Raw genomic sequence first — 25,766 nt, forward strand, 5'->3', positions numbered from 1 at the left:
TGGATATCAGTCTTGATTACAAGTGTAGTCAAGAGTAAGGTACAGGCCATGAGTTTTTTTTTAATTATACCTAAGATAAACTTAATGTGTTTCTTTCAGATAACAGATAGCACATTAATCCAACTTTCCATACACTGTCCTCGACTTCAAGTATTGGTGAGTTTGACTCTGAAAGTTTTATGTGTTTATTAGATTTAAATATGTTTTTATTGATTTTAGAGGGAAAGGGGGAGAGAGAGAGAAACATAGATGTGAGAAAGAAACTTTCATTGGTTGCCTCCCATATGCACCCCAACCGGGGACAGAACACAAAGCCTGGGCATATGCCCTGACCGACAGTCAGACTAGCAACCTTTCCTCACCGGATGACACTCAAACAAAAGCCACACCATCCAGGGCTGTTTATTAGATTTAATCAAACCCAGCTTTTACTTTCCTCTTGGTGTCTGGCTACCATTTTGGGATAGTATATTTCTTCAAATTGCCAACTTACAGAGGACCAAGGGAGGACCTAAGAAATATTAAATGTTTTCTTTATCAATACTTGGAAATTAAAAACTGACATGGAAAGTATGACTTTTCCCACATGAATTGTACTCCAGCCTGAAAGATGTTTAAATTTCCGGAAGTCCTGGGGACGAGATGGCCCAAAATACAGATAGCTTCACGTTCAGACCAAAATAGAAGCAGTCAAGCTTCACTAGGGAGAGTTCTTTGCTACTGCTTCTAGTAACACCATGGGAAAGCATTCTGGTTAACCTTTCTGTATCTAGGTTCATTTTTGGTGTATTTGGTGGCACATTACTATCCAAATTGGGTCAAGGGTTCTGAGTTTGACGTGTAGGAATGAGGAACTTAAGGAAAATTGATGAAGCAAAGAGATAACCACACATGACAGTTGTAAGAATCAACTTCATTTAATTAACTGGGCATCCCCCTCTACCAGGTAATCAATATTTAGTCCAAATTCCTGAAATTTTTGTTCAGGAAAAGCTTGAGCCCCACTTGTCCCTGTAAAAAAGAGAAGGTTCATTTGTGTGGCCATGAGGGTAGGCAGGGGGTTGCTATCTTATTTTGTTTATGAACTATTTCACAGTCATTACATGAATTCACAAAATATATTTAGAATCACACAGAAATGTCAGTCATTGATTATCAAAAGCAGAACCCCAGTAACTCTAATTTGCTTTCTTCATTTTACCATATGGATCTAGTGATGGTCCCGTATACATCAAACTCAAACTAGAAAGGTCTCCTTTCTGGTGGTACACAGGCCTCTGGCTAGGAGAATGCCATAAGATATTTCAGTGTCCTTCCTTGCTCTATTTGGCTACAGAGCCTGTCTCACTGTGAGCTGATCACAGATGATGGAATTCGTCACCTGGGGAATGGGGCCTGCGCTCATGACCAGCTGGAGGTGATTGAACTGGACAACTGCCCACTAATCACAGACGCATCCCTGGAGCACTTGAAGAGCTGTCACAGCCTTGAACGGATAGAACTCTATGACTGCCAGCAAATCTCACGGGCTGGAATCAAGAGACTCAGGGTAAAGATGGCTGCATCACTCTCTGGCTCTAGTGTTCTTAGCACCCTTTCCTTTTTTTTTAGATTTAGATTTCTGTGATTTTTACATTTACTTGGACATTTAGCAAAGGGGGGAAATGGAGAGCAAACCTAAAGGTAGACAATTTCAGGTGGAAATTTAGTAGGAAAATACCCACTGAAGGAAGAAAAGTAGGTCTCCTCCCAGCAGAGTTTCTCTAGTAATGTCCAGAGCTTAATAACATGCCTGGAGTCAAAAGCATATGCCAGATTTTGGTTCTAAAGGAAAGAAAGTAATAACATAGAGAAAATATTTAGTTAAATCGGATTTAAGAGTTTAATTCGTATATTCTTTTACATCAATCCCTTTTGCTGGGGTTTTTATTTTTTAAGACGACAAATGGATCAAGTAATTATTTCCCTTTTTCTTTTTGCCCCACCCGCCATAATAGAGAGACCCATGCATAGCCAAATGACTGGAAGACAGGTTGCCAGCAAGGAGGTTGTAAAAGGCTGGAAGAATCTATGTATTAGATTATTGAGCTAACAGACATTTATTTGAACTTCTGCTTCACACCTGTGGGAAAGGCACTGTGCTTAGTTGTCCCTTACAACCAACCTCTAAAAACTCCATGTTGACCATATGGCACCTGAGCACATAAAGGAGCACCAAACCTCATCTTGATTTCCAGTTAGCCCTAGTTCCTCCACTCCCATCAGACCTAGAGGACTTGAGAGCATAACTGCATTGGGGAATCCTTGCAGCCGTATTTCTTCTACACCAAAAAAGGAGAGCCACAGAGCATCAGAAGAAACATTGTCCACAATGACTTGGAAAAAAATTGTATTTTAAGCTTATTTCAACTATGGGAATATAGTTTATTTCAGCTATGGGAATCAAACTAGGACTCCCTTTTGGGACAGGTTAAGAAATTGGTATGAAGTTTTTACCCAGTTGTATTATTGTGGAAGCAGGTACCAAAGTTGTGTGAGCTGATTTAGTCATTTAGAGTAGCGTGGAATGATACTGAGTAGAACCCAGGCCTTTCAGCATCCTGGCTGCTGGTGTTCAGCCTTTGCCCTGCTTTCATGGCCACTCAGCCCCTCAGTGTTTTTTCTGAAAAGCAACATTGCTCTTTCTGTTTAAGCCCTCTCTCTCAGTAATGTTTCTGTCTTGTTTCAGACCCATTTACCCAATATTAAAGTCCACGCCTACTTCGCACCTGTCACTCCACCCCCATCAGTAGGGGGCAGCAGACAGCGCTTCTGCAGATGCTGCATCATCCTATGACAGTGGAGGTGGTCAACCTTGGCGAACTGAGTATTTAATGACACTTCTAGAGTTATCGTGGAGTCTCCAGTGGAAGCAATCCCAGTGTTCTGGGCAAGGGTTACAAAGTGAGGCAGCGTCCAGAGCCACACATACATACACATACCCACCCACTCTAGCTCTGTGACTGAGGGACTGAAGATCGTGCTGACTTTATCAAGTGGATTGGTAAAACTTAACCATTCCTGTTGGACGTACCCAGAAGAAAATCATAGGCAAGGTAGGGGGAAGGGGGCATTCCAGCAAACCCAGTGTTACTGCTACTATGGTTTCTTTATTTTATTAAGGGGTTTATTTGGTGATTTTGGAACAGCAACTGCAGTTCTCCAGGGTCAAGGAAAGCATAGAAAAAAACAATATATGTTGTATCCAGGGACCAGAAAGAAAATTTCTTTGCATCCTATAAATGGTAGCCATCCATTGTGAGGTGACTACAGAGCTTCTCTGCTTCCTTGTTCCCATGCCAACATGCTGAGCATGCTCACAAAGAAGGCTCCTCCATTCCGCCTCCTGTTTTAGTATTTGGCCCAGAGGTTTCCTAAATGGTTGCATTGAAATCGCTGTGGTCCAAATGTGATTACTTGCTCACTCAAATTGTCACTGTCTCTAGCACACTTGTGCACCTGTTGTCCTCTGTTACTCCCTCCTGCATTCTTGCTCAGTCTGTCATCTGTTCATAGTCTGCTTACTCACACTCAGTTGTTACTCTTTTGCTGTTGTTGTGTTTACAGTTTGCATTTTGGATGATTAGTTGGGGTTACCAAACATTTTTAAAAGAGACATTATCAATAAATATTTTTTTAATTCTAAATTTCACCATTAGGGGACCCTGCCTGAATCTTTGCCAGTCTGAAGGGAAACTAGTACAAAAGCAAGAAAAGTTATGAGAAGAAATTGTGCTAAAACTATTTTGATGATAGTAAACTTTGCCTTTTGGCTTCTGTTATATCTTGTGATATGTGATAATACGCATGATATGCCCAATATTCCTCTGCACATTTTTCCTCCCATCAAGCTCCACTAAATTAATGAGGAGAGCAAAATGCATAATTAGTGAAGAGTGGAATGGCAAATCCCAAAACTGAGCCTAAAAGCCCCCACCGCACAAACTCAGGCACATTGTGTGTTTACTGAAATCTAGGTGTGATCAGTGCCATCTCTGATTTGTGTCTGTGGGATTGTTTTGTTTTAGCAGGAATGCTGCTAGAGGAGCTGTGCTGTCTAGCCAATCAGTGTCTCTCCCCCACCCCCATTTCAGCCTGTCAGGGATACAAGAATGACACTGTAACAGCTGGTCAACTGTATGTCAGCGTTGGTGGTATCATATCTAATATTGGAGCCTCAAATGACCAGAACCTTTTCAGAACCTGTCAACCATTATTCTCCTCTTTAAAAAAAAAAAAAAGTTTTTATTGATTTCAGAGAGAGGAAGGGAGAGGGAGAGAGAAAAACATCGGTGATGAGAGTCATTGATCCTACATGCCCCCTAGAAGGGATCAAACCTGCAACCTGGGCATATGCCCTGACCGGGAATCAAACTGTGACCGCCTAGTTCATAGGTTGATGCTCAACCACTGAGCCACACCGGCCAGGCCAACCATATCTCTCTTGTTCTCCAAACTTCCCATGAATGAAATACAAGTGTAGCCAGGTGAAGGAATTGGGGCAGCTGAAAGAAAACATTGAGAGGAAGTGGGTTCAGTGCCTCTGTCCAGCCTGGTCATCGGAGCTGAGGGCAGGGTAGGGTATTCAGTGCCCATGACTCAAGTCAAAGAAGCTCCCCCTCCCCACACATACACACATAAGTCATGCAGGATGAGTTAAAGGAGTTTCTAAAGTACCAGAAGTAGATTTCTAAACCTCAAGGTTAGAAACCTTGTGTTACTATTATTTTTTTTAATAGGATGGCTTTTTTCTTTTTTCTTTTTTTTGTCTTTTAGAACAGTAATGTGCAGCCCACCATGATCTTGGATCATCTGCATGGTCCAGGCTGTTAACAGGCTTGTTTTAATGCTTCAAGTGCTGGTTCAACCAGCATGTATAAGAATTAAGTGTAATTTATTTCTTCACAGGCAGTCACACAGAAGGGTACTAGAAATGTGTACGACCCACCAGGATTTAACATGTTACATTTATTTTAAATCCTATTTAATAATTCCCTTTTAAAAACTCAAATTACTTATATATTTTAATTTCCCCTTCCCCTTATCCTCTTATCAAATGACAGTGTAAGGAATATTACTTTTTTTTTTTTTAGGAATATATGTTTTTAAAGTGAGACTCACTCTCCTGGCATACCCACTTATAAATATATACACGTGCACACACACTTCCAGATGTAGTTCATAATATTCAGATCCCCAGGTCACTCATTCAAAGAAAACTAAAAAGAAATATTTAGGGGCCATCTGCTCTAATGTATAATTTTTTTTATAGTGCCTGAACAAATTGACCGTAAAACCCTGATTGATTAGTGAGTGTGGATTTGAATTGTCCAATAGCTGAGGCTATTAAGGTACTTCTTTACTTTAAAAAATACATATGAGTTTAAAAGACCCTACTCACCAGTACATGAGCATCTTGGAAATGGCTGTTTCTCTCCTCAAAGAGTGTTCCCACGTGCAGGTCCATGTGGACTTGCCCAGGGAATCCCTGCCTGTCTGGGCCAAGAACAGAGTGGAGGAGACAATAAAAGCGTGGAGTGTGCAGCGGTATGTGGTCAGGCAGGAGGCTTGTTCCTTTCTCAAGAAAACTTCAGGCCCATCAAGCTCGGAAGGAAATATGTTTTTTATGCCAATCTGCAACCTACGCCAGCTGAGGAAATGTGCCAGGACATTGAGAACCCAGAACATGGTAAGTTTTGGTCAGGTGGACAGGTCATCTGAAAACAATGCTTCCTGTTTCAACATTGGGAACACTTGAAAATTCAGTAAGGTTTCACAGGTGTAACTCTCCATAGGAAAACCTTATTGTTCCATTTGTCTGACTCCAGAGCCCCTCCACAATATGCCTTTTATAATGAAAAAATGCAGGGTGAACAGAGGGTATTTGGGAGAAGAAGGTACCCTCAAAGATACTGCCATAAAGCTGCCAATAGCCAGGAGGAATTACTGCAGTGTCCTCTGGAGAAAGTTATTAAACATCCAGGTCATCTTTTTTCCAAGCAGCCTCTTTTCCCCTTATATTTTCCAGCATTGTTTGCTACATAGTTATCTTTCACATCCTCTTCATTGTCCCCATCAAAGTAATTCCAGCTTTTTTTTTTAATTGAACTCTCCCATTTCCTTCCTACACCCATCCTTGTCATCTGTTTAAAGCCTCCATCTCACTCCCAATGAAGCTGCTGATTCTTAAATGTATCCTGTCTAGCTTCCTCTTTGGGTCCTTGTCCTAATCTAGGCAAACTATCCTGGGCAGTCTTGAATCCAGTGACTGTCATGTGGCTCAGGCCATTTTTCACTGGGTGGTCTTTGACATTTGCTTACTGAATTAGAAATCAAACTTGGATATGAGCAATGAAGGGGATCTGCCTTCATTTTTTTTCCAATATTTGGAATATGAATCACATTATACTTCATGTAAAAAGGATTTTTTCCTATTCTGCTCCTTAGTGTATGTAAAAGTATTTCTTAAATGTTTTTTTGTAAATTTCCACATACATGAATTAAGTTGATTTAGCAGACATATAAATCAGAAATTTTATATATTCCTTATATCACACATTTTAGAGAGAAACCTGGTAAATGTTTTTATGATGCTTTATTTTGGATTTTCCAAACTGAAGTTTAATATAGCTATAATGCTACAGCAGTCAAGCTCTTATATTCTAATTGCCTTGTAAAATGCATTGTTACTGGTCTAATAGCCCACTAATGCCGTGGCAGCTAAACAGAGTGTGCAGCGGAACCTGTCTTGGTTTGAAGTTGTTAGGAAGTGCGATACTGTCACTGGAAAGAAGAGGGTAGTTTCCTGCCTGCCTCAGCTGGCAGCATATTCTTAGGTGACCGTGTTGTTTTGGAGAGGAGGGACACTTGCCGATCATGGTTGCAGACCCTTGGCCATTTAATATTTATTGTGCTGAAAGTCACTGGCTACTCATGACAGTCACCACCAGTGAGAGAGGAAATTGGTCTGTTCTGCCTTTTCCATGCTTGTGTGCATGATTCAAGGTTAGGTTTCTATTCGTGTTTTGCATCCTGGCTAACAGACTCTTTCAGTGGTATTCTTCGAACTTCTGGAATATTTTATAAAAAGATTACCTTCTCTAGCTGCCCACCAATTCTAGGGCCTTTAACCACCTCAGACTAAAGCAATGTGAATTAGCCAGATTTTGTTTGAGAAGAGGTTTAGGATGTTTGGTTGGTCTTGAGGCAGAGCCCTCTCCTTAACAATGATCTAGGACCAAAATCCTAACGCATTGGAGGGTGAGGGGACACACGGAGTCTCAGCTTCTCCTCACCTTTATTTCTATCAGACATTTTGATTGAAATATACAAAAAACTCTTAAAGACCATGTCAATACTGAATAATAAACCCAGGTAGTAACATTCGGCTGTATTGGCTATATCCAGATGCTCTAACTTACCATCTTGGTTCTCTAGCAAACACAGTGCTTCTCTAAGCTTGCCTTTCCCTTGGGACTTTCTCCTGCTAGAAACTACCATTTGAGACAAGTGAGTTTTCTGCATGAAGGGCTTCTGCAGTTCCCCCCTCAGGCAAGTCTTACCTATTTTGTCTATTTTTATTCTTAGGAACATCAGTTGTACATTCCTTAAGCCTTTGATCCTTAGGAAAGTTAATAAAAACTTCTCAACCAGGTCTGATTGAATATTTGCAGCCCGAGAGAGTTACACTCAATTTTCAGCAGAAAGAAATTTGTTGGGCAAGCTCACATGTGGGATGTTAAGAGAAATTCCATAATGCACTTCTTCCATCTCTGCTTTGTGTGTTTTGAGTAAGCCCTTGGTAGAGTTTGATTCCCAGGTGTTGAGTCTCAGTGCTTCCTTAGCCAGGGTGGTTCACTGCCCCTTACGAAAAAACCACGAGCAACCAAAACTGTATCAATTGACCCTGTGTACTTTCTCTGTTTTTCAGTGTCTTGTTTTGAAGAATTGGGGTGGGAAAATGGTAGGGGAGATTCAAAGTAAAGGAGAAAATCAGTTCTGGAATTGGGGTACTTTGCTTCAGGTACAAGCATCTGTCCTGAATATATAGAAACAACTGCTTCACATGTGAGTAGATTTACTTTCCATCTAATGAACTCCAGGCCCTTCTTACTGGCAAGGAGGGCTTCTGCTTTCCACACACCTCACCAGTCATCCAATGGGGATTGGCACCACTGAAAGAACACCCAGTGCTTCCCAGCTGCTTCTGGGCAATGGCGTTCACCAGGGCAAGAGCAGGTAGGCAATGCAAATCCCCACCCTAAGAAGAGGTGGGAGGGGAGAGGTGGCAAGACACATATGCCATACCCAGGGAAATCTTTGAAGTGATGTCTTTTTTTATTAAAGTGGAAGAAGAACGTTGCCCCACTAAGTTTCGCTTGTCATTGTCTCTTTCTACTGTTCCTTACTAGTACAGACCTGTACCACACTGCTGCTCACACATGTATGTGGTTCTTACCTTAGCCTAACCCTCATCAGCACCCGAAGTCATTATCCCTATTTTGTTTTTCTTTTTTTATGGCACTAGTGAATGAGAACCTGAAGTCTTAGAAAACCCTAACTTGAAAAGGAGTCTCTAATTGGCATGGTTTGATTATTTACCCTTTTCCCTGAAGACTTGAATGATTTTCTTTCCTAGTGCTATACAATCGATGTGTAATAAGTGAAACCTTTGCTGCTACTTTCCTGGGTTTACAACAGTTTTCTTCTTCCCATAAGAATAATTTATCTGTGCTTCTCTGATGACTGTTAATTTCTGAAAAGTGCAGGAAGAGGTGAGCCTGAGATTTCTTCTCTTACTCCCCTCCTTACCCTACCCCCAAATTACACACTAACCTCTACAACCTCTGTGGGATGGGGCTCATTAGAAGCTACTTGTGTGTTTTTCTCACCATGCTGCAGCTCTTAGAGCTGGCCCCTGAGGCTCTGTGGCTGCCCATACTGAGGCTTACTTCTTAATTTTGCCTTTCTCCATTCCTGTTTTATGACTCAACCTTCAGATGCCTCCCACTCTGGCCACCTCATTTTCCCTCCCAGGAATCATTTCCAAGTAACCTGCCTTGGGCATTTCCCAACTGCTCTCCTCACCTTTGCCCACCTTCCAGTGACCCTGAGAGCACAGACCTGAGAAATGCGGCCTGTGCAGAGCTCAGAGAACTGTGAGGACTACCCCTGCCCGTCAAACTCTGCTTGGGGACAGAGATGGATGGGTAAATGGTGCTGTGGGAGAAATTTTTATCTTCAAATCAGGCTCTTTCATCCCTGTACCAGCGGCCCCCTTCTGACCCCAGTCTTTGAGGGGGTAAAATACAGAGGATGGTTGACTGGCAGGGTCTGATCCCAAACATTGCTATCTGGCCTAAGCCTTCCCCAGCCTTCTGGCCTACCCTGGAGTGCTTCAGTGTGTGGGAGCTGCTGCTTACTGTTTCTCCACCAGGACTGCCCAAAGCTTAGCCAGTCCCTGGGACCGACAGTTCCCCACGTGGTGACTTGACACCAGGTTCCATTTGCTATCCAAGTGACTATGTTTCCACCCACTATCAGCGCTTGAGATTGGGGGGTGGGGTGGGGTGGGGTGGGGAGGGAGGGTTATTTAAAATAAGTAAAATCCAAGGTGGCAGTAGAGGATTCCTTTTGCTTTAAAATCTTTGGACTAAAAAGAAATGTTTTTTATATATAAATATATAAAGTAAATTGTTATGTAACTATTACTGTTTCCTGTATGTTCTAATTTTGTTTTATGATGTAATTAAAGGAAATAAGCTGTGAAGACTTTTCATTTTGCTGCGGAAATAGCCTGACTTGGAGCTGTGATTCTTTACTTTCTTGAACCCTAGAACTGCCAAGGCTCCTGAAACGGAGTGAAGGGGCTTCTTTTTGGCATCCTTATATTTTTAAATGTCATTTAACTAGTGACCTTTATTTAATACCTTTTTAGTAGCCTTTCTGTAATATCCCAAACTCCACTTGTCTCTAAGAAAAACGGAAGGCCTATTATAAATCAGAGTTTCTAAAAATTGTCATCTTAATTTGACAGTAACAATTCAACCTGAGTCCTTTACTTGTGCAGAGCGTTGCCCTTACCTCATCTAGGAAGGAGTGGAGATGGAGCAGTGTAATGGTTAAATACAAGCTCCCAAGTTAGATTGCCTGATTTCTACCCAAATGACCCTCTGTCTCATCTTCATTGTTGAAGTGGGGTTAACAGTACTTTAGAGTTGTGAAGATTAGAAGAGGTAATAATGGTACATTGTAAATGCTCACGTTACCTGTTTTATTCATTTCAGCAAATATTTCAGTGTCTGGTCTGTGCTAGAGGCTCCTAGGTTGAGAGAGACACAAAGGTTAATGAATGGGGGTCCCTGTCCTTTTGGTGGAGATGAGCAGTGGAGCCAAATCTGCAACCTAATTTTAAATCTCAGGTATCTATCCTGCAATGAAACACCCTCAGGGAGCCATGTGGACTCATAGGCCCCACTTGAAATCCACTCATCCTGCATGGGGTAAAGGCCTGGTCTAGATTGGTCATCTGGGTAAGGACAACAGGGTTATAGGGGTACAAGCAGGTGCCTACTCAGTTGTCCATATTGGATCAGCCCTGAATGTTGAAGGAGGCATTTTCTAGGTCTTCAAGGAAAAGCAGACCTCTTCCCCATCCATTCCTTTTTTTTTTTTAATCCTCACCTGAAGATGTGTTTCTTTATTGATTCCAGAGAGAGAGAGTGACATCTATCCAAGGACAATTCAGCCAGTATTCAGAGCCTTCCCCATTCCCACCATCCCTAGCCAGAAGCCACCTGGTTAAAGACTCACCAAAGATGACCAGTAAATGATAACTGAGGTAAATGATTAATAAGGAATTAAGCAGAGTGCCTTGGCCTGTTTTCCACTCCATGCATATGGGTTTTCCTTTTTCAGTATGTTTGAAATTTTTTATGATAAAATTTTGAGGGAAAGGAATGAAAAAATAAGCAGAATAAGATACAGGGAAGTATCACTTTTTAAAAACGCACTTAATATAAAATTGGTTTTCTACAAGGAGAAATATACACCCAAAAATCAGTTTCAGGTGGGTTACAGACCTAATAGTGAAATGCAAAATTTAACTTTGAAAAGGTTTATTTATATTTATTACCTTAATATAGGGAAAGACCTCTGAAGACCTAAAAATTAAAAGATTAATAAATTCAACTACATTTTTAAAAAAAATAAAACCCCATGGCCTCAATGTTCAAGAATAGCCATGGTATTTCTCAGATCTCTAGAACTGCAGTTTAAATAAGCATGGTGAGTTGATAGTTGAATGGTCTTTTGGAGGCTGTAATGAATAGTTGCCCAAACTAATTGGAAAGAAAAAATTTAATCCAGCCAGATTCATACATTTCTCTGTTCCAGACTCTATCCTTTGTCCTAGTCTATAGTTTAGGCAGAGGACATTTCTCCAAGAGGACCATACCACCAAGAAAACTGAACAAGCATTAAGTATATATACCTTTTAAAGTTAATTTGCAAAAGAAGGCGAGTAAAATTTTAAACATTAATTCACTGGTTGTTCAGCAACACTGGTTGGGGCAAAAGCTCATCCATATTGCCAGGTTTTTTGCCTCACAGGCTTGGTCAGCTTAGCTCATCTTGGGAAACTGTGTCCCAGTTCCAGCAACTTGCTGAGCAAAAAGAAATGTGAGCCTGGGGAAGCAACGAGGATTTTCTGGTGAACACGGCCCTGGAGAATCAGGCTGGCATCAGTTTCCTCTTGCAGCAGGGTATCCCTGGGCCTAGGTCAGAACCAGGTAGTAGCCATCTGGATTCTGCACTGAAAGCAGTAAAAAGAGCACCAGTGGGGTGAGGCTGGCCCCCAACCACCACTACAACACATTCCCAAAGCTGAGTGGCTGCAGTGCATCTGCCACACCCGGGTGTTCTTCCGCCCGCACCTCCAGTCCACCTTTTTAGGAAGCCTCCCTGTGTACTGTAGTATCACAGCAGGGACAGAGGGCTGGCATCAAAATAACCAGAACTACCAGCTGACTAGTCAGCAAGCACCTGCCCTCCTGCTGCATATGATTGTTGCAGGTTGGGTAGGGCAGAAGAGGGAGGGGCCTTACCTTCCTTTGTAATAAACTCCCTAACAGAGAAACTGGAATTTTTCCCCCTCATGAGAATGCATTTATTTAGTCACATTTTTCCTGAGCAATAAATAGCTATCTTTTAGCTATATGAATCTCTGCCCCTTTGGCACAAGCTGACATCTCCCTCTAAAACCCCTACCTTTCTTCACCACAGCCACAAAGTATGATTCGTCCTTAAAATTCTGAACCACCTGCAAAGGAGAAGGGGTCACTAAGACAATAAAGTTCTTGCAGCCAAATGGAATAATCCGAGGTAGGTAGGGAGAGGGAAAGGAGTGATCCAGGCCTTTGTGAAGCCTTGTAGGGAACCACCCCCGCTGTACCTGGTCGCTGAGGAGAATGAGGATGCCCCCAGGGCCCTGGTGGAAGAGGCGGTGGATCTGATTGACTGGGAGGGCCACGAGCTCTGCCAGTTTCCCCATCAGCTCAACAGCACTGAGTTCATCCAGAGAAATCTCCTGGTAAAAGCCTGGGGTGTGGGCAGCACAGGGGCAGGGGGTCAGTGGGGAGGGGGTTCTAGAGGGAGCCCCAGATACCAGGCAGATGAGAGGGCATGGTGACAGCCTCATGGAACAGTGGGTGTGAGGGGAGAGAGTAAAGGAGGGAAAAGGCTTATAAATCCACCTAGTCTTCACCTGCTGTTCCTCATCTTGAGGGAGGCTGCAGGCTGAGGGGAGCGCCTAGTTGAAAGAGATGGGGCATCTACATATGAATGACTGAACCCCAAGTACAATAACAAGATTATAATGTTCTAATCCCACATACTAATAGAATGATCCATCAGTTAGGTGGGGTTAGGGAGAGAACGTGGAGGAGACTTCCTGGAAGAAGAGGACTAATCTGGTCGTGGAAGCAGGGGAGTGCTAACGAGGACATCCTGGGCCCCAGGAATGGCAGAGCATCAGCCTCTCCCCAGATCAGAAGAGGTTATGCAGCCGCACCTGAAGTTCTTGTGGGGAGAGAGGCCCGAACCTCACCTGATTCAGGGGTCTTAGGAACCTCGTTCTCTTGCCGAGAGGCCTCCTGAGCCACATATAAAGTCAGCCGGTGACGGATGGGTCTGCGCCAGGAAAACAGTCTATGTATCAGCCCTTCACACCTGAACTAACAGCCCCCATCCCAGGGAGAGAGCCTGTCTCCTCCCAGGTCTCCAGGGAGAGACATCACCAAGCATTTCTTAAGCATTTAATGAATGCTGGATTCTGGGGGAGAGAAGATGAGAAAAATCTAACTCTTCCCCCAAAATTGAGTGTTGCCAATGGAATGACCACAAAAAGACCCTAACTTTTTAGTCCAGCCCTGCCAGCTGCCTCTGTGACCCTCAGGCAGGCCAGTGTCCTTTTAGGGTCAAAGTTTCTTCCTCTGTAAAGTGGGAAAAGTGGCCTTTAAAGTGCCTCTCAACTTGAACATCTATGAAACACGACTGCTAGCTGAACAGGTAGGTGGCACTACAGTGGGAAGGAGACACCGGTTGGCAGTGCCCAGCACCTACCTGGCTTTAAGAGTATTGAAAAGGCGGATCCCGTCGGCAGCCCCGCAGATCTGGATAAGGTCTTGCCGGGTGAGCTTCAGCAGATCAGTGCCTGCGGAGGCAGACAGGGCCAGATTGGGGGAAGAGGCCTGGGATCAAGGATGGCAAGGGACACAGTCCAACATCAGTCTACAGATAGCCCTAGGATATCCAGAGAGTCAGACTTGGATTCAAATCCCAGCTCTGCCACTTGCTAGCTGTGAATCCTTAGGCAAATTATTTAACCTCTCTGAGCCTTTGAGAGGGGTAGTGTATAAATTACATAGGATAATAGCACAACTCTTAGTCCTAAATAAAAGTTAGTTGAAGGGAACACAAAAGTCAGGACAGAGGCAGGCTTCCTGCTGAGTGTCCCACCCTCATTCCCCTACAGAGGGGCCCCTGCAGGATCCCAGCCTCACCAGTGAAATTGGCTAGTATCCTGCAGTAGCTGGAGAACCGGTGCCGATGCAACCACTGCTGCGTCTCTAGGATGGAGGCTCCAGGGTTCAGATCCTGAGGCATAAAAGAGGGAGGTCCAGGTGACTCCATGGACCCATGGACTCTGAAAAGGGGGGGGAGGAGAAACAGCCCCTGCCCTTGGGGACCCCAAGTCTGAGAGGGAGGCTCATTCAGCTGTGGGAAGTGCCCCGTGGATCAGGGAAGTTTTGTGACCTGTGGCCATACCACATCTGTCCACCAGGGGGCAGGGCCACCTTACTCTGGAGCCTGAGATGAAGGCCGCTGAGAAGGCTTTGGGATAGTGGATGGGGGTTGGAAAGGAAAGACTCACTTCAGCTGGGTTGCCCCCCAAGGTGTCTAAGATGAATGGTGGTGAGCAGCAGAGCCTGTGGGGGAGCAGAGAGTCTAGGACTCTGCGGAGCAGGCAGCCAGTCTCCTGCCCCACCCACCCTTCCCAGGCCTCCCCTGCCTCAAGGCACCTCTCAACCCCACCCCTCCCCCCATGCCTGGGCTGAGGGGCTTTACTCTGCACTCTCACCCCAAAGGGCTGCTAGGAGGTGCTCATCCCCACTCACCTCTCTGGGGACAGGAGCTTGCAGGAGTGGGGGGAGGTCAGAGCCAGAGGGCTGAGAGGCGGGTAAGGCTCTGCACTGGGCTCTGGCCACGGTGAACACTGCGGGCAAACAGCAGCATCGGTATGGACAGTCCATGGGCAGTGGTGGCTGTCCCTCACATCCATCTGTCTATTAAGAGCTGACAAGGGACCTGCCTTGGGCCAGAGTTGGTCCCTGCCCTACAGTCCCTGACAAGCAGATTAAGTTTTGACACAAAGAAAAAGAGCACACTAGCCTGCAGGTTCTGCTGGGGGAGTTGGGGCCGGCTTCCTGGAGGAGCTAACCAGAAACAGCAGCAGGAAAGGAGGTGCTCCAGGCAGAGGGAGCAGAAGCGGGGTGGCAGCGATAGCAGGCACAGGAGAGGGAGCCTGGAAGGTGTCAGCTCCTGGAGTCTTGAACAACAGATGGTGCAATTTGTCTTTGCAGGTGGAATCACTAGGGGGCTGTGATCATCCTGGAGCAGCCGCAGCCCTTGAGGCCCAGTTTCCCTAGGTGTACAATGAGGATCTTTTCTCCAAACCTCCTTTCCCATCCCTGCCACCCCAACACACACCTCCACAAAGACCGTGCTCTCGCAGGCAGTCTGATACTTGTCTCGCTCATGCAGGGGCTGTTTCTCAATCTTCTCCCGGTCAGTCTTCAGTTTCCGGTCAGCTCCTTTGGGCTACAAGAGGGAGACATGGAAATATCAGAGGCCTCCTCTTTATGTGCACACCTTTCATTACAGAAGGAGCTCTAAGAAAGAGCCCATTCCTCTGTGCACAGAGAAGGAAAGAGTTCCAGAGACGGGACGGGGCTGCAGACTGAGGTGCACTGCGCAGCAGGGCCGGAATCCACACAGCCGGCGCAGCAGGGCGACAAGCCCTGAGCGGGAGCGGAAGGGGGACCGGGGCTGCCTGTACCTTGAATACCTTGATGAGGCAGCCAGCTGAATGCAGGTGTTCGGGTGGAAGCTCCTTGTCGCTGGGCTTGAACGTGTCAATCTGGAGGCGGAAGGGAACGCCTTTCTCTCCGCCTTTTTTCCGAGGAGTGAACTCGGTGCTGATGCAGTGAACCTGAGATGGAGCAGCAGCAAAGGGGAGGCAGTGTGACTCCAGAACCTGCGTTCTAGGGGGATTCCACTAAAACCTGTTGCCTGCTTGTCACCGTCAGCAACGCCTGTTCTTAAGGTGTAACTGGATCAGGTTCTTTCCCTTGTTCAGAATCCTTCAGTGGCTCCCCAAGTGGTTGTGGGATGAGAAGCGAAGTTCCTGACCCTGGCTTTCGAGCATCTTAAATCATCAAGTCAAGCCTTAGTGCTGAGCTGCACGCTAACCCCTCCGGAACCTGCAGCCTAGGCCGCAGCAGACCCGCAGAGTCCTCCCTAGAGTCCAGGTGGAGACCTGGAAAGTTCTCGCTGCTCCCGTCTGAGCCAAGACATCCCATTCCAGGGCGGGGTGCCAGGTAAAATAGAGGATGCCCAGTTACATTTGCATTTCAGGTAAACAACAAATAATATTTTAGTATAGGTATGTGCCAGTGTTGCATAAGATATACTTATTCTAAAAAAAGTCTTTATCTAAAATTCAAATTTAGCCCTGGCTGGGTGGGTTAGTCAGTTGGAGCATTGTCCCATACACCCAAAGGCTGGGGGTTCGAGTCCCAGTCAGGGCACATTACTAGGTTTCGGGTTCCATCCCCGTTCTGGGCATGTACAGGAGACAACCCATGTTTCTCTTTCACATCCCTCTCTCACTCTTGCTCCCTTTCTGTCTAAAATCAATATATCCTCGGGTGAAGATTAAAAAAAATTTTTAATTCAAATTTAACTGAGTGTCCTTGTTTTGTTTTTGTTTTTGCTAAATCTAGCCGTTTACTCCAGGAAGTTCCCCTGATCTGCACCCCTCGCATGGCCTGCAGCCTTTGCTTTCCTATTGGAACCAGGATTCCAAGGGCGACTGGGGTCTTGCCCGCTGTTCACACCCACTGCCCACTGTAGCCCTCCCACAGTCCTGTGAAGAACAGTTTTAGGGTCTAACTTTGCAGGTGGGGAAACTAAGGCTCCCAGAGATTATGTGACCTGGGCAAGGCGCTTGCTAGGGAGTGATGGAACTGAAACTGAGCCACATCTGCCTGACTCCTAGTCCAGGTGCTTAGACCATGGTGGGCGCTCCAAAAAGGGACTTACCGGTGACTTTGGGTTATATTGTTTGATTATAAAGGGAAATCTATTCAACTTACAAAATGTGGGGAACACTGAAAAAATACAGAATACAGGCATCTTCCATTACTGCACCTCTCAGAGATACACTGTTGACATTCAAGTATTGTCTCTTCCTATTTTTTCTCTGGGCAAGAAAAAGGGGGGTAGGGGGGGAACCTTGTATATACACACACACATTTTCTTACAAAATAGAAATTAAACTTAAAATACAAGTTTGTATTCTGCCTATTCTTTACTTAAAGGAAAGCAGTTTTTCTTGTCATGAAGTATTTCTGAGACCTCACTTCGATGGCTACACAATTTCCATTGCAAGCCTGTACTGAAACTTATTTAAAGTCAATCCCCTTCCCATGGGCATTTTTATTATTTACAGTCTTTTATAGGATAAATTTCTTGAAGTGGAACTACTGGGTAAAAAGTATGGACATTAAATTTAATAAATTTTGCTCAAGTGTTACCATCTTTACATAATAAATGCACCAGTCTGCATTTTCAGGTATGAGAGTGTCTGTTCCCCAACTTTACCAATAATAGTTTTTTTGAGTCTTTGACATTATATATATATATATATGAAACATTTTTTTAATTTTGTTTTTCAATTACAGTTAACATTCAATACTATTTTATATTGGTTTGGGGTGTACAGTATAGTGGTTAATTATATAATTTACAATAATTTAAGTACCCACCTGGCACCAACTATAACATAGTTGTTATAATATTATTGATTATATTCCCTATGCTGTACTTTACTTCCCCATGATATATATAAAATTTTAATTAGCATTTTATGAGGTTGGCTTGTCCACATTTAGTATCCCTATAAAAATTGTCTACTTATAGCCTGGCCAGCGTGGCTCAGTGGTTGAGCACTGACCCATGAACCAGGTCAGGGCTCAATTCCCAGTCAGGGCATATGCCCGGGTTGTGGGCTCGATCCCCAGTAGGGGGGTGCAGGAGGCAGCCAATCAATGACTCCCTCTCATCATTGATGTTTCTATCTCTCTTTCCCTCTCCCTTCCTCTCTCTGAACTCAATCAATCGATTGTCTGCTTACATCCTCTGCCTGTTCATCTATTTTTTTTTATTGATAAATGAGAACTTTTTATACATTAAGGACATAACACATCAGCAAATATTTTTCCCATTTGGCGTCTCCTTTTAACTTTGCCTGGGTATTGCAGACCATGACTTTCCATGAAGCTAACTCCTGTGTTTGTAGTTTCTTCCATTGCTTTAATGTTTAACAAGTCTTGCCCTCTGGTGAGATTCCATAAACCTTTATCCATATTTTTTCCTCAAGATGTTTTCTGGAAGTGATTTCCTTTTACTGTCCTCTTACCCCCAACTAAACTTACCTTCCTTTCCCAGTTTCAAACTCACCTGGAGGAAGAGGGAGGTCCTTTTGGTCGGGTCCCAATGAAACTCCACTGTGTTAAGCTGTGAGGGGAGCACCTGGGGTTCTATCACCCCCACAGACAATGGCACATCTGCAAGCAGGGAGCAAGGCTCAGCCCTCCCCATCCATAAGGGCTTTCAAGACAGACAGTGGCCCTAAAGGGTCCCTGGTCCCTCCCCATTCACCGATGTCCAGGATGCGGTCCCCAGGCCGGCTCCATCTCCACCCATCCAGCTGCTGCTGCTCCGTGTACTGCAGGCGCCGGTCATGAAACACCACACGCACCACACTCTGCGGGCACAGGAGGGTGCGGCGAATACCTCAGAGGGTTCCTGGGCATTTGGGAGCCAGTTCCCACATCTGGAGTAGGCCAACCATCCCACCCTCTCCCCCACCTTCCCAGGGAGCATAGGACTTAGAATCACTAGGCCTGTGTCCAGATGCCCACCTGCCACTCACACGCTGTGCAACTGAGGAAGGACCTTAGAGACCTGAGCCTGTTCCCTCGTCTGTAAAATAGGGGAGTTAATTCCTTCTCCCTCTTAGTCACTCTACCAGTCTCTCTTTTTTAAAAAAATTATAAGCAAGAGTTTATTTAGAAAGTCACAGAGGTAGAAAGAAGCGAGCCAGCTGGGTCGTGTGGGCTCAGGAAACCAGTTACAGAGGCAAAAGAAGGGCCCTTGGAGCTCAGGAGAAAGAAAGGTGGAGGTAAGGAGCCTGAGGGAAGAGGAGGGGAAGGGAAAGGCGCAGGCATGCTTTAAAAAGGGAGGTGCTAGCAGTCTCTCTGCAGCACTTATCACTTTGCAGTTTGTAAATCAACTTGTAATTGCATATAATTTATGTAATTACATGTTTGTCTCAGTAGAATGCAAGCCCCCTGAGGAAAAGAACTACAATCTGTCTCTTACTGCTGAATCCCTAGCTCAGAGAACACTTTCTGGCAATTAATGGGAAATAAATGAATACCTTTTTTTAAATCTTCACCCAAGGATATGTTCCCTTCTTTTTTTAAAAATTTTTTTTATTTTAGAGAGAGAGTAATGGTGGGGGTGGGGAGAAACATCAATGAGAGAGAAACATTGATGGGTGGCCTCCCTTACACACCTGGGGACAGGGGTGGAACCCACAGCCTAGATATGTGCCCTGACCGGGAATCGAACCTGCAACATTCCCTGAGAAATACTTAACCTCTCTGTGCCTGTTGCCTCCACAATTCCTGCCCACCACTGTGAAGGTCAAATTAAAAGGTGGACCAGAGAGGGTTCTACATGACAATGACATCACAGTGATGACATTGGCTTCCTGCCAAGAGGGACAGTCATACCCAGCCTCTGCCAGATCTGGGAGGGGATGCACCCACCTTCAGGAGCCGGGGCCACTGGGTGGCATCACCCAGCTTGGAGTTGCAGAGCATCTGTACCTCATAGGACTGGCCTGGGAGAGATTAAGGGGATGTGTGAGCCCCATTCTGAGGGGCAGAGATGGTGCCTGCCTCCCCTGCCCACCCTGGCACAGCCTCCAGAGCTTGCGGCCCCACTAACCCCTTTCCTTCCCAGGCCCGTCGTACCCTGGTTCAGGTAGGTGAGGGCCTCCTCCTGCTGCTTCACGGCTGGTGAGGTGGCTGCGCAGAGCACGTACTGGAATGCGGGGCAGGGAGGCTCCATGCTGGGGATGTTGGGCAGCTCCTCCTGCTTCAGGTAGGGCAAAGGCAGGGACTCCCTGCCAGGAAGAGGAGGGCACTGCCAGCTTTACACCCTGTCCACTCCATCCCCTATGGGGCTTTGACTCTCCCTGCCAGGCCCTATCTCCAGGGAGCCTCCAGTTTCCTGTAGCAGGAACCCCAACAGCAGCCAAGGCCAGAGAGGCCCCCATTTAACTCCTCTGGCCTCTGGGAGGCCTCCATGAAGATGCAAATCCTAGATACTACCAAACATCTACAAACATCTGGCATCAGTTACTTGTTTGCAACCTCAGGGCTTGCCTGATACCAAGTCAATGCCCAACCAAAGTGTCCTGAATAGGCGGTGGTCAGGGTGTTTTGAGAGGTCCCGAGACCTACTACACTACAGACCACATCCTCACCCTCAAAGGAAGCCAAGAGCGGGAAGCCAGTCCCCCTCCACTGGAAACTGGTGGCCCTCCCATGTCCACCACAGCACAGACCAAGGTCTTCCTTGGGGGCTGGGGAAGAAGATCTGGCTCTTACCTGAGCAAGCTGCTTGGAGGCCCGGGGTACAGTTCCCCGGGACCGGGCCACAGGTGCTCCAGCTGGTTGTGCCAAAATAGCATCTTGGAAAGGAAGCAGGGCCAGGTGTGTGACAGAAAGCTCAGCACTGGGTTGGGCTGGACCAACTGGGCGTCCACCTAGGGCCTCAGCCTCTATATACAGAAACAAACCCACTAAAGGGTGGGGTGAGGCCCGGGGCCTCTGATTGGCTGAGCACCCAGGGCTCTAAGACATTCTGGACCTATTAGGCGCCCCAGCTGGGGGAAATCAAGAAATGGCGTCCCCAGGGCTCCCTACCAATCATTAACTTGAAGGGGAGATGTGACACAGCAAAACAAAGTCACGGGGATGGACGGACACCCACTCCCCACCATTCCCCAAGAGGCCCGGGGACAATGAGGGGCACCCTTAGACTTCAAGACTGGCCACAGATCCATGAGCCATGTGACATCCTGGAGACCCTCAGGCTCAGACCCCTCACGTGACCCCACGGGAGGAACCTGACCCCTCCCCGGGGCAGGACAAGCAGACCTGCAGCATCACACGCACCTACAAAGGGTCTTTGCTCCCCGCTGGCCTCCCACCCTCCTCTCCCTGGACCCCAACATGCAGCGCAGTGATGGCAGGACACCTGTCCTTTTGCTGGGGCTGCCTGGCTAGGGGACTGGAGTTTACAGAACATAGTCTAGCTTGCTGTGGAAACAACTCAGGGGGCGGTGCTGGGAGGGAGAACCTGCCTGTGGGGAGGAGGGGGACGTGCCTGGGGGTGACCCCTCCCAGGGCAGTAGAAGGAGAGGAATTCGAATCCGGTAGGTTTTTTTGCCCCTCCCCTGCCCTGGGGTATGGGGTGGACTGTGTTTATGGACAAATACGGTCTGCCTGGGGGAGGGCTTTCTTCCCCTTGCTCAGCTCCTGTTGTCACTGTACACAGATAACCCCAGCCCCCTCCTCCCCCCCCCCCCTCAACTACTGTTTAGTATAAACAAACCAGGGCCTTGCAGAGAGCAGGGAGACAGGGCTCTAAAAACCTAGCCTGAGCTCACGTGACCCTAGCTTTCCAGGCTTTGTGACTCCGAGGGGCCTGCCTTGGGGAGAGGGAAGACCAAAGTGCCCCTCCCATAGCCGGCAGGGTGCCTCCAGATACCTGGCTCTTGGTGCTGTACCTGCTTTCTCCAGCCATAAAGCCAGACAGAGTGGAAGCAGGGAGAAGGGAATGGGAGCATGCCTGCCAGGGGGGCCAAAGAAACCCAAGTACCCAAGATCCCAAGATGAGGTCCCAAAGACTTGGAGAGCCCACGCATTGCCCAAAGGTGGAATCAAGGCAAGGAGGCCCCATGGAGCCCTCCAAGATTGCACAGAGCAAAATCCCAGGAAGGGGAGCAGAGTGGGAGGGGTCCTGGCCACCTAGGCCCAGGTCTGGGAGGAGCAGGGTGTAGGGCAGAGGAGGTGAGCCTGCAGATGGAGGTAGAAAAGGTGGAGGCTGGTGTGGGCCCCCTTTGAGGACATCCCCAAGAGCGGGTCTTGGGAGCGGGACTCCAACTCCAGCACCCAATCCCCTGCCCTCTCACCCACCCTCCACCTCCAAAGCTGCTTGTATCCCCCCTTCCCCCCAGTCCATGTCTCCTCTACTGGCTGCTGTTGCTTCCTTCCACCCCTCTGCACTCTGCCCCCACCCAGATTTTGCTGGGCCTGTTCCTGGTTTTCCATGGGCGCTCTCCAAGGAGAGCAGCTGGGCTCCAGGCAGTGGAACCTGGTCACTCTTTTGTTTGTTTGTTTGTTTGTTTGTTTGTTTGTTTGTTTGTTTGTTTGTTTCTGAACAGGTTTTGTTACACCTGGGATGAGGCTCACTCAGTCCTTCTTGGCTGCTGCCTTCCTCATGGCTACAAGGACATTACTTAGCCCCTCTCTTCTTCTTGGTGCGAATGTGTGTCCCCACCCTTTTCTTGATGAATTTTGGGGTCCTCTTGTCCTTGAGCAGCTCCATGGCACGCCACTCATAGGGGCAAAGCCACACACCTCTGGATCGCATCCCGCACAAACTTGGTGTGCTTGGTGAGGTGCCCAAGGCAGCAGCAGCTGTGCCTCAGCTCTCTCATGTTTTTGGTCACCTTGTGGCCTTTGTTGAGGCCACGACCATGGGGTAGCGCAGAGCCATGGCTGCCGTGGGGGAAGGCCCACCCCACTCTTTTGCTGTGCGCCCTGGGCCGACAGATCAGGGTTTGAACAGCCCATCCTCAAGCCCAGAGAGGCCTTAGGAAACTTCTGACCCAGACACCCCACTCTCAGAGGAGTCTCAGGCCCTGGGGGTGTGAGGCCCCCACAAGGCAGAGACGTGGCCCAGACTCCCCCTCTTTACCTTTCTGAATGGGAGCCAGGCCTCCCTCCCACCCAGTGTGGCAGTGAGGATTAATGGAAATTCTGTGGCGCTGTACTTTTTCCACGGTTTAATTCCCAAGAGCTTCCCTGGGGGTGGTGGGGGACACCAGCAAGGACCACCCCAGTGTCCCCAGTTGTGGAGAGTAAAGACAAGACTGTCCCCAAAACTTCCACACACACATAATTTCAGGGACAAATTTTTGGTTGCAATTTTTTAAAATGGATTTTTCCCCACCTAAAATGCTCTTATCATTTTCTAGGCCATGGCATAACCTGATCCTAATAATATACTTCTGGATTTCTTAAGCCAAGGAAGTAACTTTTTATCTGTAAAAATTGCTGAGAAATAACAATTCAGTGTCCTTTTTCTCCTCTAATCAAAACTTTTTGTTTGGCTTTGCTTTCTATCCCCAGGCAACACTTGAACCTGGAGAGTTAAAGAGTGAGGTCTGTCCCTCCCTCAAAGAAAGAGGGCTGAGAGGAGAAGCATCATTCATTCATTCATTCATTCATTCATTCATTCATTGAACAAAATGTTACTGAGTGCCTACTATGTACCAGCCTCTCTCTCCCTCCCTCTCTCTCTCCCTCCCTCTCTCTCTCCCTCCCGCTCTCTCTCCCTTACCCCCCTCCCTTTCTCCCGCCCTCCCTCCTTGCAGCATAGGGTGGGTGGAATCCTGCCTATCCAAGGCTCAGGGGGCACCTTCTTCTCACCCTACGTTGGTAGTCAAAAGGCCTAGGTCCTGAGTTCCAGGCAAAATGATTTTAAAATGGAAGAAATGAGAGCACCATTTTTTAGACACTGTGCACAGGCACACATGTGCACGCACACACAGAAGAAGCTGACAATACCATATGGTCTGTGTGTCTGTGCACACAAATGTCCCTACCCCCAAAAGACGGTCCCTCGTCCCAGCAAAATGCCCCTGAGGATTTGGGGTGCACAGCTCCAAAGGGCACTGCACTAAGCAGCATCCCTAGAGTTGGACGACGCATGGGCTTGGCTCTAAGCCCCCAATCCTTTATTCCTGGGAGTCCCTCTCAACCCCCCCCACTGCCCCGTAAGTCTCACCTTTGAAAGGCACCCTCTGTTCATGAGTCAAACTTACTGCCTGCTTCTTAAACCTTCCTGCGGCCCAGCCAGTTGGCGCTTATAGTCTCCATGTCCTGTCTCTGCCCTTCACCAAGTTCTTTCAGAGCAGTCACCTGATGTGCAGTGTATCCTTTGTGTACTTTGCCTCATTTTTTCCTCCCGTCAGAGTGGAAGTCCCTTGAAGGTAGGAACTAAGAGAGGCTTGCTAGTGTTGAGGTCAAGGGTATGTTTTTGTCAAGATAGACTGAGTTCAAGTGCAGCTGTGTGGCTTTGGGCAAGTAACTTAACCTTTCTGAGCCTCATGCTGCAACTATAAAAACAGAATGATGAGAACCTTTACCTCATAGGGCTAGAGTGACACTGAGTGAGATAATAGTTGAGCCCTCAGTAAATGTGGGTGTCCTTTTTTCTATGTATCCCTAGTCCCTAGTACATTGTAGGTTTATTTATTTAGCACTTATAGGTTTATTTCCATAACACTTATAAGTAAGTATTGGGGGGTCTGTTTATCAAATAAACAGATCTTCAGTGCTTTTCAAACAATCTACCTTCTGAGGAGGATGCTATTTTTTCCATAATACAATAGGGAAACTGAGGCTCAGAGAGGTTAAGTAGCTATCTCAAGGTCACACAGCTAAGAGGAGAAAGAGCCAGAGTTTGAACCCAGGCCATCTGAGTCACAGTCCCTGTTCTTAAATACTGTCCTATGCCTCACTCTACCTGATAAATTTAGTATAGAATTTTAAAATGAGTCTCCAGGCAACATTCCAACCTGGAGAGCTGAAGAAAGAGGTCTACTTCTCCCCCAAAGAAAGAAGGGCGGATGGGGGAAGGATTTCTCATTCATTCAACAACTCCCAAAGAAGTATCAGACCCAGGAACTGGATTCTGATGATCACAGTGACCTTGGGCCTTTTTGAGCTTCCACCTTTCCAGCTGCAAAATGGGAAGAAAATTGCTTTCTGTCCCACTCCTGGGCTGTGAGCCCTGATGGTGGGTTACATGAATGATAGTGGCTGGGCTGCTGCAGGTTTGATAGATGGGGGGAGGGGAGGCTAAGGATGGAATGGCAGGGGCAGGAAACAGGATTTGTGGTTTCATCACCTGCAGCTATGAGAGGGGTCCTGCTTGACTTGGGAATCCCCTTGGGATGAGCAGCATGTGGAAGCTTCAGGAAGGAGGAAAAGCCTTGTAGGCAAGGGCAGCAGCTGGCCCTGAGGATTTAGCGGTGCACAATCCCAGTGGAGAAAGCCCAGTCCCATTGTGCATTATAACCACCCTAGGAGGCAAGAGGCTCCCCGATTAGAGTAGAAAACAGAGGAACACACCTTGTCCAAGGTTATCAGCTAGCAAGAAGTGGGCTGGAACCTGAGTCACCTCACTGCCCTGCATGCCTGCTGTCCACCCAGGCTGAGACACAGGACTCCTTCCTGTCCGCCCCACAGTGAAGCCTTTGTCTAGAGGACCCTAAGGGCCCACCACTCGGGCTGTTTCCATTTGCTGCCCTTGGGAACCAGAGGGCTCTCCCTAAGGCACAGGGATGACTGTATCCCTCCTTGGAGAACCCCCATCGTTCTCAGCACTGTCCTCAAGCTGGGTTGTGGAAACCCCTGGTAACCATGGCCCCTCTTCCAGGGCATCAGTGCACACAATGATTAGTGCTTAAAATAGCTTTTTGGTAGGAAAACCACCATGGATATTCTTGGAGTCAAATG

General features: G+C 46.8%; 2 protein-coding genes and 1 pseudogene across 3 annotated transcripts in view; 1 reads left to right on the plus strand and 2 right to left on the minus strand.

Moving 5' to 3' along the window:
* FBXL20 (F-box and leucine rich repeat protein 20) overlaps positions 1-3,686 on the plus strand; it is a 62,020-nt gene extending 58,334 nt beyond the window's left edge. For both annotated transcript variants that reach the window (XM_016202285.2, XM_016202286.2), the window contains exons 13-15: positions 100-156; positions 1,337-1,549; positions 2,729-3,686. In XM_016202285.2, the coding sequence (XP_016057771.2) occupies positions 100-156; positions 1,337-1,549; positions 2,729-2,836 (378 nt within the window). In that variant the 3' untranslated portion in view covers positions 2,837-3,686. The remainder of the gene's footprint in view (positions 1-99; positions 157-1,336; positions 1,550-2,728) is intronic.
* An 8,127-nt stretch (positions 3,687-11,813) lies between these two features.
* LOC107528969 (transcription factor CP2-like protein 1) lies at positions 11,814-20,644 on the minus strand. The gene is made up of 15 exons (XM_087826498.1): positions 20,562-20,644; positions 19,923-20,074; positions 19,716-19,789; positions 18,541-18,646; positions 18,340-18,446; positions 15,656-15,808; positions 15,307-15,417; positions 14,715-14,812; positions 14,471-14,525; positions 14,100-14,193; positions 13,660-13,750; positions 13,109-13,227; positions 12,491-12,636; positions 12,307-12,358; positions 11,814-11,851 (listed from the first exon to the last, which is right to left on the minus strand). Exons 1-15 carry the CDS (start codon positions 20,642-20,644, stop codon positions 11,814-11,816), a joined length of 1,479 nt encoding a protein of 492 aa, XP_087682624.1.
* A 1,786-nt stretch (positions 20,645-22,430) lies between these two features.
* On the minus strand, positions 22,431-22,737 carry LOC107528970 (large ribosomal subunit protein eL36 pseudogene; annotated as a pseudogene).
* Between the last annotated feature and the right edge of the window lie 3,029 nt (positions 22,738-25,766).

Source organism: Miniopterus natalensis, chromosome 17, assembly GCF_054644295.1.
Source record: "Miniopterus natalensis isolate mMinNat1 chromosome 17, mMinNat1.hap1, whole genome shotgun sequence".
In the NCBI taxonomy this organism is placed as follows: Eukaryota; Metazoa; Chordata; class Mammalia; order Chiroptera; family Miniopteridae; genus Miniopterus; species Miniopterus natalensis.

Coding starts and splice junctions, on each gene's coding strand:
- LOC107528969 (XM_087826498.1), bottom strand. CDS start 20,644: ATGCTATTTTGGCACAACCAGCTGGAGCACCTGTGGCCCGGTCCCGGG. Junction 20,075..20,561: donor CCTCCAAGCAGCTTGCTCAG/GTAAGAGCCAGA, acceptor TCTTCCTGGCAG/GGAGTCCCTGCCTTTGCCCT. Junction 18,647..19,715: donor AGTGGCCCCGGCTCCTGAAG/GTGGGTGCATCC, acceptor CTGTGCCCGCAG/AGTGTGGTGCGTGTGGTGTT.